The 17,090-nt window shown below is 43.3% G+C and overlaps 2 protein-coding genes across 4 annotated transcripts in view; one reads left to right on the top strand and one right to left on the bottom strand.

The window, feature by feature from the left end:
• ENTPD5 (ectonucleoside triphosphate diphosphohydrolase 5 (inactive)) overlaps positions 1-4,189 on the bottom strand; it is a 46,177-nt gene extending 41,988 nt beyond the window's left edge. Inside the window, exons 1-2 of one of the 3 annotated variants that reach the window (XM_075531992.1) lie at positions 4,142-4,189; positions 1,377-1,464 (exon numbers count right to left, since the gene is read on the bottom strand). The gene's annotated coding sequence lies outside the window, so the exon portion shown is untranslated. Of the gene's footprint in view, positions 1-1,376; positions 1,465-2,350; positions 2,454-4,141 lie in introns of those variants that run through there. The other 2 variants (XM_075531990.1, XM_075531991.1) reach the window with 2 other exon arrangements.
• Positions 4,190-4,267: 78 nt separating this feature from the next.
• Positions 4,268-17,090, top strand: part of BBOF1 (basal body orientation factor 1) — a 60,459-nt gene continuing 47,636 nt past the window's right edge. The window contains exons 1-3 of the mRNA XM_075530833.1: positions 4,268-4,428; positions 7,781-8,004; positions 13,569-13,634. Of these exons, the coding sequence (XP_075386948.1) occupies positions 4,371-4,428; positions 7,781-8,004; positions 13,569-13,634 (348 nt within the window). The 5' untranslated portion in view covers positions 4,268-4,370. The remainder of the gene's footprint in view (positions 4,429-7,780; positions 8,005-13,568; positions 13,635-17,090) is intronic.

Raw genomic sequence — 17,090 nt, 5'->3', positions numbered from 1 at the left:
CAGTGCCAGGCAGGAAATGTGTAAAGATGTGTTTGAAACAGTAGGAAGTGGCGGGGTGGGGTGGGGTGTCTGTGGTAAACTGCAGGGCACCTGTCGCATGTAAAGGGGCAGTTCTGTGTTGCTCTAACCAACGGCTGCTGCATGATGGAATATGGGCATAATATTACCAGGTCCTCTAAAAATTTTCTGGGTCAGGTTACGATTTCTATATAAAATCCGTTCTTTTAATTATGACAACGAATTCTACTTAAAAACCAAAAACAAACCCCAAGCACACTACTGTGCAGGCCAAGAAAACTCATCTATGGGCCAAATCCAGCCCGCAAGCCCCGGGGGTTTTGTCTGAAGATAAAAGACAAAACTCCTTGCGTGGTAGTCTCATGCACTACTGTAAGGTTCCAGTGTTTCTTTCTCTTTTAATAAAATTGGCTATTTTATTTTCCAATGTTTGTTGCCAAAACTATTGACCCATTACTCCTCCTCAAGAACCATCCTCTCTAGCCTTGTGGTCCTTACACTTGAGCATGCACTGCCACTACCTGGAGGGCTTGTTAAAATACAGAATCCTGGGCCTTACCATAAGGTTGTTTTTTTTTTTTTAATTCAGTAGGTCTGGTAGAGTCTACAAATTTGCATTTCTAGTAATTTCCCAAATAAAGCTGATGCTACTGGTCTACAGACCACACCTTGCTCTGGTTAAATATTAAGCACATTCTGAGTTTGGATCGCATTGTTCTATCTTCCCCCAAACCATCCCTCTTCCTTGCAGGCCACCTCTTTCCATAAACGCTGCCTTCCTGTAGCACTTACGATCTATGTCATCTCCTCATTATCAAGCACTACTTGACACTACTTATTGTTAGTGTGTACTTGTGTATAGATGCCAGTGGAGTATATTCCTGAAGATCAAGGATTAGGTCAGAGTTTTACACACCTGGCTGCAAGCAACTTGATGGTAGGATCCCTGTCTTGTCCTGAACTATAGCCTTCAAGTAATCAGAGCCACTGGTGTACAGCTGGTGCCCACCAAAGATTAATCAATGAACATCTGAGAGATCCATGATATGAAAAGGCAGACTAGGGGACCCAAACAAGGGACAGAGAGTTTTTCTTAGAGAACTGACTTCCTGTCCAGTGCTCAGGGCTTTCCCAGGATGGGCAACTAATGAAAATGGGGCATGTGAGCCAACAAATTAGCAGAACAACTCCATCCCGGATGTCTCTAAAATCAGTGAGACAAGGGAAATCTCTGGCAAATTCAAAACAAAGCAACAACTGATCACTGAATTCAGAAAAATAAACCCAGGAGCACATGAAATGTACTCACAGCTTTCATCTGGCAGAGAAGTTAGCTGGTATACACATCTTTGACCTACCTACCAGGATCATAATGATGTTGTTTGCACGAGCATTCAGCCAAGACACGTTTTCGTCCTCATTTCTATGTTGGCTGGGAACCACACACTGGACAGAAAAAATTACAGAACCAAGTCAACAGAGCATTAAGTGGCTTATTCTAGAAAGTTTTAAAAATCATTAGTATTCAGGGAGAATGCACATTGGGGACCCTAAGCCCATCTGTAGCCAATTGGATATCCCCTTACAGAAGGGTCACAGGGAGGAGACGAGCCAGTCAGGGTGCAGGGTAGCAACAATGAAACATACAACTTTCCTCTAGTTCTTAAATGCTTCCTCCCCGCCTATCATGATCCCAATTCTACCTTACAAATCTGGCTAGACCAGAGGATGTACACTGGTACAGATAGGAACCGGAAACACAGGGAATCCAGGACAGATGATCACTTCAAGACCGGTGGTGAGAGTGGCAATACCCGGAGGGTAGAAGGAAGATGGGGTAGAAAGGGGGAACCAATTGCAAGGATCTACATATAATCTCCTTCTTGGGGAACAGACAACAGAAAAGTGGGTGAAGGGAGATGTCGGACAGTATAAGACATGACAAAATAATAATAATATTTCTAAATTATCAAGGGTTCATGTAGGAGAGGTAGCGGGGAGGGAGGGGGAAAATGAGGAGCTGATACCAAGGGCTCAAGTAGAAAGCAGATGTTTTGAGAATGATGACAACAAATGTACAAATGAGCTTGACACAATGGATGTACGTATTGATTGTGATAACAGTTGTATGAGCACCCAATAAAATGATTTAAGAAAAGCATTAGTATTCTAAGCAATGAAACAAATTTATTCAGCTGAAGAACTCCTGGAACTTCAGTAAATCTACCGATCAGAAATGGCTGAAGGAAATGTACTACACGAATTGCTAAATAGCAACTTCCTACTCTGCACCATCAATTGTTTCTCATCAACAGTGACTGAATAACAACACCCAGTTATTCCGTGGAGAATGTGTAAATGGTGACCAACATAGATTCTAGAACCATCTTCCAGTACAGCAGCATGCTGTGAATTTCTCTTAAGCTATATTGATGCCTCAGCAGTTTTACCTACAAAATCAAACTTAGTCAATAAAGACACATTAACAAAACAACTATTAAAATGCATGCAACCAAAGGGTTACCCATACACTAAAAAATGATATTATTTGGGGGTAGGAAGGGGGTAAAATATTGTTGCAGTCATATGCTTATGCTTATAGATGAGCTGTTGGCCTATGTTCAAATTTTGAGGCTTGGACTGACTTTTTGTATTATAAAGCACAGTGACCAAATTTTAGGATAAATTCTAAATTCTATGGCAGATGTGCTTCACAGTGGCTCCAACTTAAATGGAGAGCATTTTCAGAACCTTAGAAACACAAAATCAACCTCAACTTGACAGAAGTAGCTCCTTCCATGCACAATGATTCCAGCAGAAGCACCTAGAAGAGTGACATGGGCAGAAATACGCCACAAACTTGGTGGGGGACAGTGAGCCTAAGCATTGGTTCTCAAACTTCCTAATGCGGCGACCCTTTCATACAGTTCCTCATGTGGTGGTGAACCCCAGCCATAACATTATTTTCATTCCTACTTCGTCACTGTCATTTTGCTAGTTATGAATCCGGCGACCCCTGTGAAAGGGTCCTTCTACCCCCAAAGGGGTTGTGACCCACAGGTTGAGAACCTCGGGTCTAAAGGATAATGTGCAGGGTTCATGAATAAGCCAGCAAGTTCACGCTACCTGAATATTCAGTCAGGAACCACATAAGTGGGTGTGAGGGCAAAGGAAAAAAAAAGAAGTGGGCGTGAGAAACCGCGGTCAAAGCGCCCTGGCAGGGGAGTCAAGGACTAAGGCCACCCTTAGGGAAATGGCGAGGGAGGATCTGTCATGCAGTTGGAAGGGCATATCCAATTTGGAGGTGGCGGGTAAGGCAGCGAGGGCGCTTCGGCCACGGGGCTCGGTCCTAGCGCCTCCGTGAACCTGGCAGCCAGGATGCTTTCGTGACTAGTTTCACTGAATGAACTCCTCCATTGAAAAAACGAGGGGTGCTGTGGAGTACACGCCTTGTCAGGGGTGTGCACAGGGACGGGTTCTCAACTTCACACACCGCTGAGACGCCCAAGTCATTAACGCACCAGGAGCCAGCGCCCGTCTGGGGGGGCTCGCCGGTCGGGCAGGGCACCCTGGGGGCGGTGACACCCCCACGCCCGCGAGGCCTCCGGCGCCCCGGCCCTCCCTGGAGCGCGGCTCCTCGGAGCCGGGAGAGCCCGGGCTTTGGGGGCGCTGCCCAGCGGGGTGCCTCCGACCCCGGCCCTCGGGGGGGGGAAGGGTCCACCACCGCCTCGCGCCACCCACGATCCAAACGCCGGCCTGGGACGCCTCCTGGATCGCCACCCACAACCCGCCCGAGCGGGAAGCCGGGGACGCGCGAAGCCAGCCCGGAGCCCGGGCAGCGCCCGCCGCGAGCGGCTGAGGCGGGACCCGGCGGGAGTGAGGCGGCGCGGTCCCGCGGCCGGGCCCCGGGAGGAGACGGGCCACGCTGCCGACGCGGACGGGCGGGCGGGCGGGCGGCCAGCGGGGAACCAAGCGTCTCCGAGGCGAGGGCGTCCCGCCGGCCGCGCCGCCAGCCTGGCCGGCCCCGTGCCGCCTCCCGGTCAGCCAGCCCTCGGCCGGCCGGGCCGCCCTCTCTGCCCCGGCCCGGGGAGCCTCCCGCACCTGGGCGGCCCGCCTCACTCACCGCACTCGCGCCGCCCCGGCGCGGCCGCCCGCCCGCCCGCCGCCCCCGCGCCCCGCCCCTGGAGCCGCGCGACGCGGCGCGTCGGAGCCACGTCACGGCGCCCGCGCCCTCCCCGCGCCGGCAACCGCCGGGCCCCGAACGCCCCCGCTCGGCGTGCCTGTTTCCTTGGAGACGGAACCGGGCCTAGCGGGCGGCGCAGCGGCGATAGCCGCGCACTAGAGAAGCCAAGATGCCGTCGAAAGCCAAGAAAAAGAAAGGCAAGGGCAAGGGCAAGGGCAAGGGCAAAGGCAAAGGCAAAGACAAAGACAAAGACAAGATGAAGTAAGCAGAAAGCCTCCACGGTCTGTGTCCTGGGGACCCTGGCCCGAGCCTAGCGTGGGGCGCTTCAGGGCCCAGGGAGGGGGAGCTGGCTGACACCCTCCCCCTGCCAGATGTTCTGTCTGAGGACAGCGCCCCTTGTTGAGAAATTCTCCCTATATGTGCCAGATCGCGCTGCTGTTACCATCTGAAACACTCGTGAGACATTTGAAGTTCGGGATGATTTCCACCCAGTCCCTGCTATGTGTAAGCTACCAGTGATGGAAGCAAAGTTCCCAAACAATAGATGTAAGGGCAGATTAAAATAAGAGGTGCTAGAGAAGAAGTAAAGAACTGAGAATAAGGAGGAAGGGGTTACTTCTAACACTGGAAGTGAATATCAAGGTAACATTTCTCGGAATGTCAGAGGTCATCTAGACCTGTGCTGTCCAATAGAGTAGCCTGAGCCATCTGTGGCTATTACTTAAGATTTTATTTCCTCATTCTAGTGGCCATGTTTCAAGTGTTTGATAGGGTCATAGGACTAGTGGCAACTTTTTGCATCATCACAAAAAGTAATAAAGCACTAGATTTAGTTCTAGGGACTTAAATGCCATTGTGGTTCTAGGGACACATGTCAATGACTATAGAAAATTAGTTGGCATGAGTGGGCAAGGGTTGCTACTGACATCTAGTGGACAGAGGCCATGGATACCATTAAGTGTTAAACAGCCCATACTGTCCAGTAACACCACACTCCCCCAAGAATTAATATGGTTCAGAATCTTCTTCGTGCCAGGGTTGCAACATCTTCTTCTAGACTATTAATTTTCTAGAATAGGCACCAAGCATGATTCACTGCCATCCAACTGTAGGTTCTCATTCATAATCTACAGCAGGTGTTTCTTACTTGAAGAGTAAACAAAGTGTCATGTGGGTAAACTTCAATTTGGATCTTTTCTTTCCTCCACTGGGACTGTGGTGTCCGTTCAGTCTTGCTTACTCTAGCCTGCAAGATCTCTGCTGTGATTCTGAGATGATCTCGAACAGCTCAAAGACCTTTTGGGGAGTTGAAGTACTTCCTTGAGCTTTCTCAGAGATCTGTTTTGGTTTAGGGGAAATGTCATGGATGCAGTAATAAGTACTTGTTCAGGTTTCCATAAAATGATCAACACTTGGAGTGAGTAATGCTCTAGTACCTTGCTGGCTGGGAAGTGAGTCAGCTAGGTTGTCGCTTTGGATGTCAACCTAGGACTTCCTAGATAGATGGGGTCATGTATACTATGTTCAGCAACACAGCAGATGGGATGACACCTTGTAAGTTTATAAAGTGATTTGTTTAAAAGACTAATAACTGCTCCATCCGCATGGTTGAATTTTCAGCCAAATAATAGACAGGTGCATAAGGGGAACAAGAACACTAGGGTAGCCACACCTTAGAATAATCAAGTGTTTGAGATCCACAGGGCAGCATGTGCCTATGGACAAATTTCAGAAGGGTTAGCAAAGAAGGAGGAGTGGTAACTGGAGACACGGAGGAAGTGGAATAAGTGATGTTACATTGGTGAGGACTCCAATCAATCACATGAAACAAAATGCAAGAATTGTTGAAAATGTGGAGAAAGATCTACTTTGTAAACCTTCACCCAATTAAAATAATAATAATAAATGCTCGATATGTAAAAACATGGAAAATCCCAAAAGAGAAATAAAAAATCCTCTGTAATCCCACCATCCAGATATAACTACTATAGAAGCTGTAACTGCTATACTATTGGAGAGGATTTTATTTATATATAAAATGATAGCACATGATCCATCTTATAGTTTTTTTCTCCAGTGTATTTATACAATTAGTATTCTACAGAATGAAAATGTGTAAACAGAACTGCATCGTTAGTTCAGCATTTTTTTACATGCCACGGGCTTATGTCATTCATGGGACTCACCAACATGTGTGTTATTCTTGACCATCTGTCGACTGCAGGCTAAAGAACACTGAGGAGGCAAAAAACAAAACCAACTTTCCTTGACTATTGCAGACTCAAATGTGCCAGGGAAAAACTGCTCACGAACACTTAACCATGCCGCCCAGACACTGGTCTCGCACGCCCTCCATGTGCCAACACTCATGATGATGGTCACTTTTGTTGGGGGAGTTGACAAGAAGAGAACTTGCTTTAGCGAACATCTCTCATTCTAGCCTTTCTATCAATAGCTCTCCTTTACTGTAGTGTGCACTTCTTGAGGCTAGTCCTGTGTCATCTGCAGTGTCCTCCCTAAAGTGATTGCCTTGGTCTGCTCTGCACAGATTTCATGCCGTGTTTGCTTCTTGAATCGGACGAACTAGAATGTTCCCTGTCCCCCTCTTTGTATTCTGCGATATCACTTGTCCTGATTCCTGTGTAGGAGCTGGTACCCACTACTGCCCACACAAGAGACACCCTTGTGTGCAAAACACATCTTCCCTCAGGCTCACAAGACCCTCCACATGGGAGACTTATGAGGGACACCTTTATATTCTGTATAAAGATCAAAATCAAATTTATATCCCAAAATCATTTGTCTAAGATTTTAAGTTGTTTTCAAATAAACGTAAAACTGTGTTTCTGATTTTTTAGAGGAGTGGTAATTTATTAATGTTCATTCAACATATCCTTATTTTTGAAATATCTCCCTTTTAATGTTTATATCTATCCTTTAACACCCCCCAGATCCCCCACCCCCACCAGGTTAATGGTGTGCTTCTCAATCATCCTTAAAGCCTGGTGTATTGTGGCACCAGGCAACTTGCATTCTTTAGTGACTTGCTTTACTGTCCAAGGTCTAGCCAACCTTGTCCCACCTAAAACAAATAAAAAGAAAACTGGAGGGTGGGGCGGTGGGAGCTTACAGAAATAGGGACTTCTAAGTATCTCTCCTCCTATAGAAAGAGAACAAAAGATAATGGAGACAGTGGAGAGACCCACAGTCCAGGGTTGAGGGAATAGGGGGAAAGTTCAATAAGGGAGAAATCAAAGAAGAAAATGAAAAGATGTGAAAGCCTTATGAAATAGATTTGTAGTCCTTTAAAGTCATGCTCCACAATGTCCACTCTTCCAGAAAGAGGAACCTACTTAACTCCTCTATGTGAAAACATAAAGGTGTTTTTTAAGACTATATAATGTATTTTTGTTGTTAAGAATACGTACAGTAGAACATAAAACTCATAGACATGCATTTCTTCTTCATTCATTCAACACTCTTTACAGGCAATACCAAGTTAAAACACAGAGAGATGTAATACAACTATGGTAAAGAAATAGTTATGTACTATGAATGTCCTTTTCCCCTGTAGGAAAGCAATTAATCCAGAGGAATCTGTGGTGGACAGAGCCAAGGCCAATGCCTCCCTGTGGGAGGCCAGGTTGGAGGTCACTGAACTCTCCAGGATGGAGTATCGTGACACTTCCCTGAAACTGGCAAAAAGTAATGAGGACTTAAAGAAACAGCAGTATAGGATGGAGAGAGACACCATGTCTGTGCTAAACTACTTGAAGAAACAGGATCAGGAGAAAGATAACCTGGTAGGTAGGCAGAAAGCCTCCTCAGTGTTGGTACCTCTGTGGTTATACTGGTGTGGTTAAATGTTTCAAAGATTTTAATTCTTTGAAATTAAAGCATAGAGTTAAGATACTTGAATCGATGCTAACTCCCTGAACAGCGTGTGATTTCGGAATGGCTTTGCTAATCCTGAAAGAGCCCTGGTGGTGTTTGTTACAGCCTTAGAAACCCTGTCTTACACAGTCACTGTGAGTGGGCATCGACTTGATGGCAGTGAGAGTTGAGTTACTGATATTAGAGTCCCGATTCTGCTATTGGGCCAGCAATGTACTGCTAACTGCAAGGTCTGTCCTCCAAACCTACCACGTGCACCTTGCGAGAAAGAAGAAGCGGTCTGCTCCTGTAAAGATTGACAAAGCCTCAGAAGAATTTGGAATGGCTCAGTGGCAGTGGGGTTTTTTGTTTGTTTTAGCTGATGGTGGCTCTTTATTATTTTCCACTTTTTACCTAGGTTGCTGAAACAAATAGATTGTTAATCATAAGGACCATTATGATTCCCTTTATGTTAAGGACAAAATCAATGGTATATGGCCTATATATTATTTTACATCAGTAAATACTCCATTTTAGTGATATAGAAAACAATTCACTGTTAATCCATGATCACACCAAGAATTTAGCAAACTGAGTCTCTTTTTAATAACTTGTTGAATCTTGATTTTATCTTATTGTATCTCATTCAAGTGTTAAAAATAAAGTTGGGTAGGGGAGGGAGGGAATAAAGAGGAGCTGATATCAAGGGGCTCAAGTAGAAAGAAAATGTTTTGAAAATGATGATGGCAGCATCTACAAGTTTGCCTAATGTAATTGATGTATGGATTTCTATCATATCTGTAAGAGCCCCAAGTAAAATGATCAGTTAAAAAAAAGTATAGTTACCATGTTAGATCTGGATGAAGAGAGAAAAAAGAACTAATAATATTTTGGAGTTTCTGTTGTGTGCCAGATACCATGCAAGCTGTTGTCTCATTTCATCCTTTTAACATGTAGCCACTGTATCGTATCCTCAGGGTTTTCTTTTTTTATCCTGATGGAACTATACAAAATAAAACATACACCAACTCCACAATTTCCATAAGTATAATTCAGTGGCACTGATTACATTCTCGAGGAGCCTTGCTGGTGGTGTAAGGGTTGATACATTGTTAACCGTTTGAAACCACCAATCACTCCAAAGGTGAAAGCTGTGGCTTTCTGCTCCCATGAAGATTACAGCCTCAGAAAAGGACAGGCCGTTCTGCTGTGCCCTGCAGGATGCCTGTAAGTCAGAATTACTGGATGGCAGTGAGTAGTAGTTTTTATTTTGTCTTTGTGTGTGTGTGTGTGCGCGCGCGCGCGTTTTAATATTTTTATTGGGGGCTCTTACATCTCATCACAATCCATACATTCCTCCAGTGTGTCAAGCACATTTGCACATATGCTGCCATCATCATTTTCAAAGCGTTCTCTTCCTACTTGAGCACCTGATGGGTGTGTGTTTTTGATTAAGTTCTTTAAGTTGTACAACCAAATCATCCTATCATATCAATATAGACTCATTGTCCCCTAAGCAAAAAAGTTTTCCTTAGCACTACCTCCCAGCCACTAATAATCTTTGATTTATTTTGCTTAGTTCATATAAGTAAGATCATGCAGTAATTTGCCCTTGTACAATTTATTATTTTTCTTGGCATGATATTTTCAAGGTTGTTGTCCTCATTTTACTGATGAATAATTGACTCTTACACAGTTAATAGGTGGTCCAGTGAGATTTAGATATAACTGTTAGTTTCTTCTCTTTCCAATTTGCCTTTAGAAGGCCTTTGGAGACCCAGAGAAATATCTACCATTCTGTGAATGGTGTTGCGTATCCTTCCCGTGTGTGTGTGTGTGTGTGTGTATAAACATTTTATTAGGGACTCATACAACTCTTATCACAATCCATACATATACATACATCAATTGTATAAAGCACATCTGTACATTCCCATGTACATATTTTTAAACATTGTATTAGAGCTTAAATTCTGAGCCCATGATGGGCAGCTTGAATTCACCAGCTGTTCAAATCTACCTGCAGCTCCTCGGGAGAAAGATGAGGCTGTCCACTCCTGTAAAGATTTATAGCTTTAGAAATTCAAAGGGACTATTCCACTCAGGGACTATTCTACTCTACTCAGTGAGGTCACTCTGTGTCAGACTTGATATGAGAGCAGTGAGGTTTTTGTTTGTTTGTTTGTTTTGTTTTTAGTTCAAGGACTGTTTGTTGGCTTTTAGGAGTGTTTTCCAGTCCAGTCTGTTGGGGCACCAAGCCCTGGCCCCAAAGTCCACCTTCAGCGTTCCCTGGGGACCTTGCCGCTCCATTCCCTTGCTGTTCTGTTGCATTCCATTAGTGTTTTGCCTCGGTGTGGCAGGATCAGATCGGGTGCAATTCCCACACTGTGTCTCCGGTGTTACCCCTGTAGGGCTACAGGTCAGTGAGGGACGTCATATCTCATAGTGGGGCCAGTCATGTGGTCCTCTCTGTGGACTGGCTGCTCTAATAGGGAACATTGTCCTCAAGGGTTGGTGGGCCAGGATGAGCTCCACTCTCTCCTCCTCTCCCTTCAGCTGCTCCCGTGTGCTCCAATCAGATATGTCCCTCTCGAGGAGCTGCAGATTGAATGCCATCCTTTGAAATAAATTCTTCTGGGGGGAGGGGCAGGTGTCCATGTAGTAGTTGGGATTGGGGCAGGCCCCTCAGACCTCTCCACTGAGAGCAGTGAGTTTGGGGTAGGTTTGCACAAAGTTAGAATGTGCAGTGGGAACCTTAGCTCCATTGTGTAGTCTCCACAATAGATTCACCCTCATTGAATTCTTGCTTGGTAAAGTAGAAGAGCAGGGAAAAGGGAATATCCTCAACTAGATGGATTCACAGCTGCAACACACTCCAATGGCGAGCCCAAACATCACAATCGTGAGGATACACAAGACGGCATTCTTTTTGTTCTGTTGTCCTTAGAATTACTATGAGTCAGAAACTACTTTTGGGCACCGAGTAACAACAACATTGCCCAGTAATGTGAAAGACCTTGCCCTTTGGCAGTATTTGAAAGTTGATTGGTACCCCTAGCCAGCCTGGGAGGGGCAGCCTAGCCCTTATAGATGCCCCTCGGTATATCCTTGATGGAATTTGGAGTAGTAAGGTTGCATAGTCATGAGTCTATAGGACAGAGTATGACTTTATAGGACAGTCTATAGGTATGTGTAGAACTGCCCTTTTGGGTATCCGAGCCTGTACATCTTTATGGGAACAGAAAGCCCAAATTTTCTCCAGAAGAATGACTGGTGGAACCCCCAATAAAATGATTTAAAAAAAAGAAGACTAGAAAAAAAAAGAGTGACTGGTGAAGTCAAACAGCTGACCTTGAGGTTACCAGCCCCCAAATAACCCACTACTCCACCAGGACTCCCATCTGAAGTGATGCATATATCCTACTAAGAGTCCCTTTCTAGCTTCCATGGTCCTGCTTGCAGCTGTGATGAATCGATGTGCCACCAACCATGATTTTGTGACAGTTGCCTTGATTCTCCATATCCTAATTTCTGTGACTCTTTGGACACCATTATGACCTAGTGCTTGCGGTCTCCCTCATCCAGATGATTTATCTTTGTCTTGTTTAAGACAATATGTCTCTATAAATTTTATTTGAATTTGAAGTCTCCTTTTCTCCCCTGAGGATCCCTGGTGGTATAGTAGTTATGTGGTAGGCTGTGATCTGAAAGGTCAGCAGTTAGAAATCACCAGCCACTCCTTGGAAGACAGATGAGGCTTTCTATTCCCATAAAACAGTTAGTCTCAGAAACTCATAGAGGGCAAGTTCTGCCCTATCCTATAGGGTCACTATGAGTTGAAATTGACTCAATGGCAGTGAGTTTGTTTTTTTAGGTTGGTTTCTCCCTTAGAACAGTATGCATCCGTAAACAGTATATGCTATAGTCTGATTATAAAAGTTACATTGATATATATATATATTTTAAAGTTTTGTACATAATCCACATATATAGTTCAATAGTTCATATCGAGAACAGTTGTATTATCGTTACCACAAACAAGTTCATAGATGGTATCTTATTGTCCATATATTCTGCAAGTTCATTTTTCTTTTAACATGTTTTTGTGACATGTACACACAAATCACATGATGACTTGGTTCATTAAAAAAATTCAAATGAGCATATTTTTATCTTAGTTTTTAACTGCTTTATCATAGTTCATCAAATAAGTAAACTGAAGTCTATTTATCCTGCTCTCCTGTGGGGCAGCTAGAATCCATTTTTCATTATTTCAGTGACCATACTTGTGTGTGTCTGCTTGTATACATGTGTGAGTGTTTGTGTAGTGTAGACATCTAGATGTGACATTGCCACGTTCTAGGCATGCCCAGCTTCCACTTTCAAGTATTATATTGAGTTCCAATGGGGTCTTACTAATTGATATTGTCACAGACCACATATTAAAGTTCCTATTCACATTTTTATCAACATTTGATATTATGATAATAATTTTTGGCAACTTATGGTTGCATTGTTATCTCATTGTTCTAATTTGTATTAGTACGGTTACTATCTGCTTGACATCTCACATATTTCTACACCATTTTTATGGTTTATGTGTTGCTTCAGTACACACATAAACTAACATTCAAGTGATGACTTCTACATTAGAATGGCATGCAAAATTCCGAATCATTCCATATTTCTTTCAAAATACCACCTTGTCAGTGAGACCTTTTTCATTGCCCTGTTTAAATGGAAACAATCCCCATTTCACATGCTTTACCTCCTTCCTTGTTTATTTTCTCTGTAGCACTCATTACATATGCATTTGTTTCTGTGTTTGCTAGTTGTTGTTTGTCATTTTTCTGATTAGCATGAAAGCTCACTGAAATCAATAATTGTGTGCTTTTGTTTTTCAGTAATCTATCCCTAGTACCTAGTGCAGGGCCTGGTGTACAGTGGGCCCTCATTAAAAAACCATGAATGAATGCATGAATGGCTGTGTGTACACTGGGGAGGTACAGGGTAACATTCTGGGAGCCACACACATGAAAAGTGCCTGCAAGGGCAGCTGGACAAGATTGGAAGGTGCTGTTGCTGACGCATGACTGTATAAATGTCTCATCTGGCTATCTTGGAATTGGGGAGGGGGTGTGCCATTTAGAGATTGCCCCTGACCATTCCTTACCTTAGCTGTGCCCTCGTGCCAACCCTCAATGCCATCGAGTTCATTCTAACTGGTGGCAACTTGATAGGGAAGAATAGAACTGCTTCCAGGACTAAATCCTTACAAGAACAGAGAGCCTCTTCTTTCTTTTGTAGAGCAGTTTGTGGGTTTGAACTACTGACCTTGCAGTTAACAGTCCAGTGTGTAACCGACTACACCACCAGGACTCCTTTGTCCAAGCCTAGTGGTTTTTAATGTCATGTGAAAACTAGGTTATTCAGTTGAGGTGGAACATAGAACAACTTCTTTACTTCCCTGACTGTATGTTTCCATCTTCTACAGATTGAAAAACTGAAACAGCAATTGGCTGAAACACAGGAAAAAGCTCAAGAAGAAAAGGAAAAATTGGTGAGTTTATCAAGAAAAAATGCCAATTAACCAGGAAGAACAGGATCCTCCAGATTTCAAAATATTACCCCATCTGCATAGTTCAATGTAGATAAATAAAAGCAAACCATTGAAAAATATTTCCACAAAGAAAAAAGTCTCAGGCAGATTTAAGGTCAAATTCTATCAAATTGAAAAAGCAGATCATTCCAGTCTTCTACTAATTCCAGATAATTGATGTAAAAGTATTTAAAAAGTATTAGTACCCTGAATCTGGAAATACTTATAAATTTAACCTTAGGAACATAAAGTTAATGTAATACCATAATTTCTTCTTTTTTATCATTTTACTGGAGGCTTGAACAACTTTTATCACAATCCATCCATACATACATTGTGCCAAGCACATTTGTACATTTGTTGCTGTCATCTTTCTCAAAATATTTTCTTTCTACTTAAGCCCTTGGTATCAGCTCCTCCTTTCCCCCTCCCTTCCTGCTACCCCCTCCCTCATGAACCCTTGATAATTTATAAATTATTATTATTTTGTCATATCTTACACTGTCCAATGTCCCCCTTCACCCACTTTTCTGTTACCTGCCCCCCAGGGAGGAGGTTATAGGTAGACCCTTGTAATCGGTTTCCCCTTTCTACCTGACCTTGCCTTCACCCTCCCAGTATCGCCACTCTCAACACTGCTCCTGAAGGGATCATCTGTCCTGGATTCCCTTTGCTTCTGGTTCCTATCTGTACTAGTTAGTGTATATCCTGTGGTCTAGCTGGATTTGTAAAGTGGAACTGGGATCATGATAGCGGGGTGGAGGGGAGAAAAAGCTTTTAAGAACTAGAGGAAAGTTTTATGTTGCATTGTTGCTACACTGCACCCTGACTGGTTCGTCCCTTCCCCGCGACCCTTCTTTAAAGGAATGTCCAGTTGCCTACAGATGGGTTTTGGGTCCCCAGTCTGCACTCCTCTTCATTTACAATGATATGATTTTTTTTGTTCTTTGATGCCTGATACCTGTTCCCTTTGACATCTCGTGATCACCCAGGCTGGTGTGCTTCTTCCATGTGGGCTTTGTTGCTTCTGAGCTAGATGGCCGCTTGTTTACCTTCAAACCTTTAAGACCCCAGATGCTATATCTTTTGATAGCCAGGAACCATCAGCTTTCTTCACCACATTTGCTTATGCACCCATTTGTCTTCAGTGATTGTGTCAGGAAGGTAAGCATCATAGAGTGCCAATTTAATAAAAAAAAAAAAGTGTTCTTGCATTGAAGAAGTACTTGAGTGGAGGCTCAATGTCCATCTGCTTCCTTAATACTAAACCTATGAATATATGCACATAAATCTATTTCCTCATCATCATATATAAATATATTTAAATATGTCCATGGCTGTATTTAGACCTCTATAAATGCTCTTTGCCTCCTTGTTCTTTCCTTTATTTCCTTTTACTTTCCTCTTGTCCCACTATCATGCTCAGCCTTCATTTGGGTTTCAGTAATTTCTCTCGGTTACCAAAATTTCTATAATGCAGTTTTCCACATTAACAAACTAAAAGAAAGAAAACATAATCATATCAATGGATTTAGAAAACTTCAGCACTTATGATAAAAGATATTAACACATTATAAGAAAGTAAAACTTCGTACTAGATAAAATATATCTACAAGAATGTTACATGTGGAAAACTTATAGTGAGATTTTTAAAACATTCCCTTTAAAATTAGAAACAAAACAAGTAAAATTCAGTATCTTAAAGATGTCACCCCTCAGGACCACTAATGAGAATAGAGATACCAGGAAGGTAAGGGGAAGGTGGAGGGGAAAAGGGGAAATCAATCACAATGATCTACATATAGCCCCTTCCTAGGGGGACAGACAATAGAAAAGTGGGTCAAGGGAGAGAGCAGTTGATGTAAGACATCAAGGGGGTGGGGATTATAAATTTATAAATTATCAAGGGTTCATGAGGGAGGGGGAGGGGGGAAATGAGCTGATATCAAGGGTTCAACTAGAGAAAAAAATGCTCTGAAAATGATGATGGCAATAGATGTACAAATGTACTTGACACGATGGATGTATGGATTGTGATGCACCCCAATAAAATACTAAAAAAATAGAAAGATGTCATTGCCCCATCTAGTCCCAAGAAGTTAGAGATCAAAGATGTCCTAAATGTCTTACCTCTTTCAAAATGTTATTCTGCTTTATTCCTCCCCCCCCTCCGCCACGTCATTCTTCCCTGAGTACCATATATACTCGAGTATAAGCCGACCTGAATATGAGCCAAGACATCTAATTTTTTTGACACCTAATTTTACCATAAAAAATGTGCTGAAAAACTAGACTTATCCGTGAGTATATTCCCTTATGTCCCTGGGTTCTGTGATTCGCTGCAACTTCCCTCAGAAACTCACGAAACATTGAGTGTGGGAAACAGAACGATTTCTCCTATGTTGTCTCCCCCAAATATATGCCAAACTTAGCTACTTGCTAAACGTAGCATGGTAAATGTCATATTACATTACATGGTAAGTGACTGTACACTTGGAGGTCAGCAAAAGTAGGTCAGAGTTTATTCTCCCAAAGAGTTATCAGCCATCTAGAGCAAGCAGACTGTATAATCCATCCCACCCTAAGTAGGATCCACTCCCTTCTGATAGTAAGCAGTAGATTGTTTCCCTGAAGGAGAACACACAGAGGTCAAGCCCACTCAAGGGTGACCAAGGTTAGGCCGCCATCATGAATCTAGGGTTCACCCATCTTGTCACATGTGCACCGTTAGTCCCTCCCCCTCCTATTATGTGTACACCCCTAGACCATCCCCTTCCTGTTATGCTTATGCCCATTTTATATTCCCCTCCTTTTGCTTGTATTGTCTATTGTACAATCACTTCCTATGACGTATGTCTTTACCTGTAATTAGGAGGCATGCACACCCCCAAAGATAGATTAGCCTTGGTTAGCAATAAATTGCTCTCTCTCCTGAAATTCCCACCTTCTACAGCCTGAGGTGAACCGCCAAACGGGCTGAGGGGCACATGCTACCATGAAATGTGTCTAACTCCATTATTTCTATCTCTCTTCTATCTGTCTTATTCTCTATGACTTTACTATAATCTTTATTTATTGTCACTGTACAATTGCACTTACTGGACCCTTAATGATTTGTTAGGGGCTGACTTCCCTGACAATGGAGGAAATGTCTCCCTTGGTGGTGGGTGCTATTTAGTCATAGTCTTAAGGTCAGACAGAGGCGAGCTAAATGCAGGGTCCAGAGCCAGAAGTCAGAAATGTCTAAAAGTCACAGCAGGTCTTCTTGCTTCTACCTAAGCTCAACGAGGAAAGAGAGGTCTGGCTCTCCAGGTAAAATGATGTGTGCTGGAAATGTACAGTAATATAGAAAATCATTCAAGGAAAACAAAGGATGATGTCTTACGTCACATCCTCTACTAAGTTTGAGTCTTAAAG

The sequence above is a fragment of the Tenrec ecaudatus genome, chromosome 14 (genome assembly GCF_050624435.1).
Source record: "Tenrec ecaudatus isolate mTenEca1 chromosome 14, mTenEca1.hap1, whole genome shotgun sequence".
NCBI lineage: Eukaryota > Metazoa > Chordata > Mammalia > Afrosoricida > Tenrecidae > Tenrec > Tenrec ecaudatus.
Note: the sequence above shows the minus strand (reverse complement) of the source record. Positions and strands in the feature narration are given on the sequence as shown.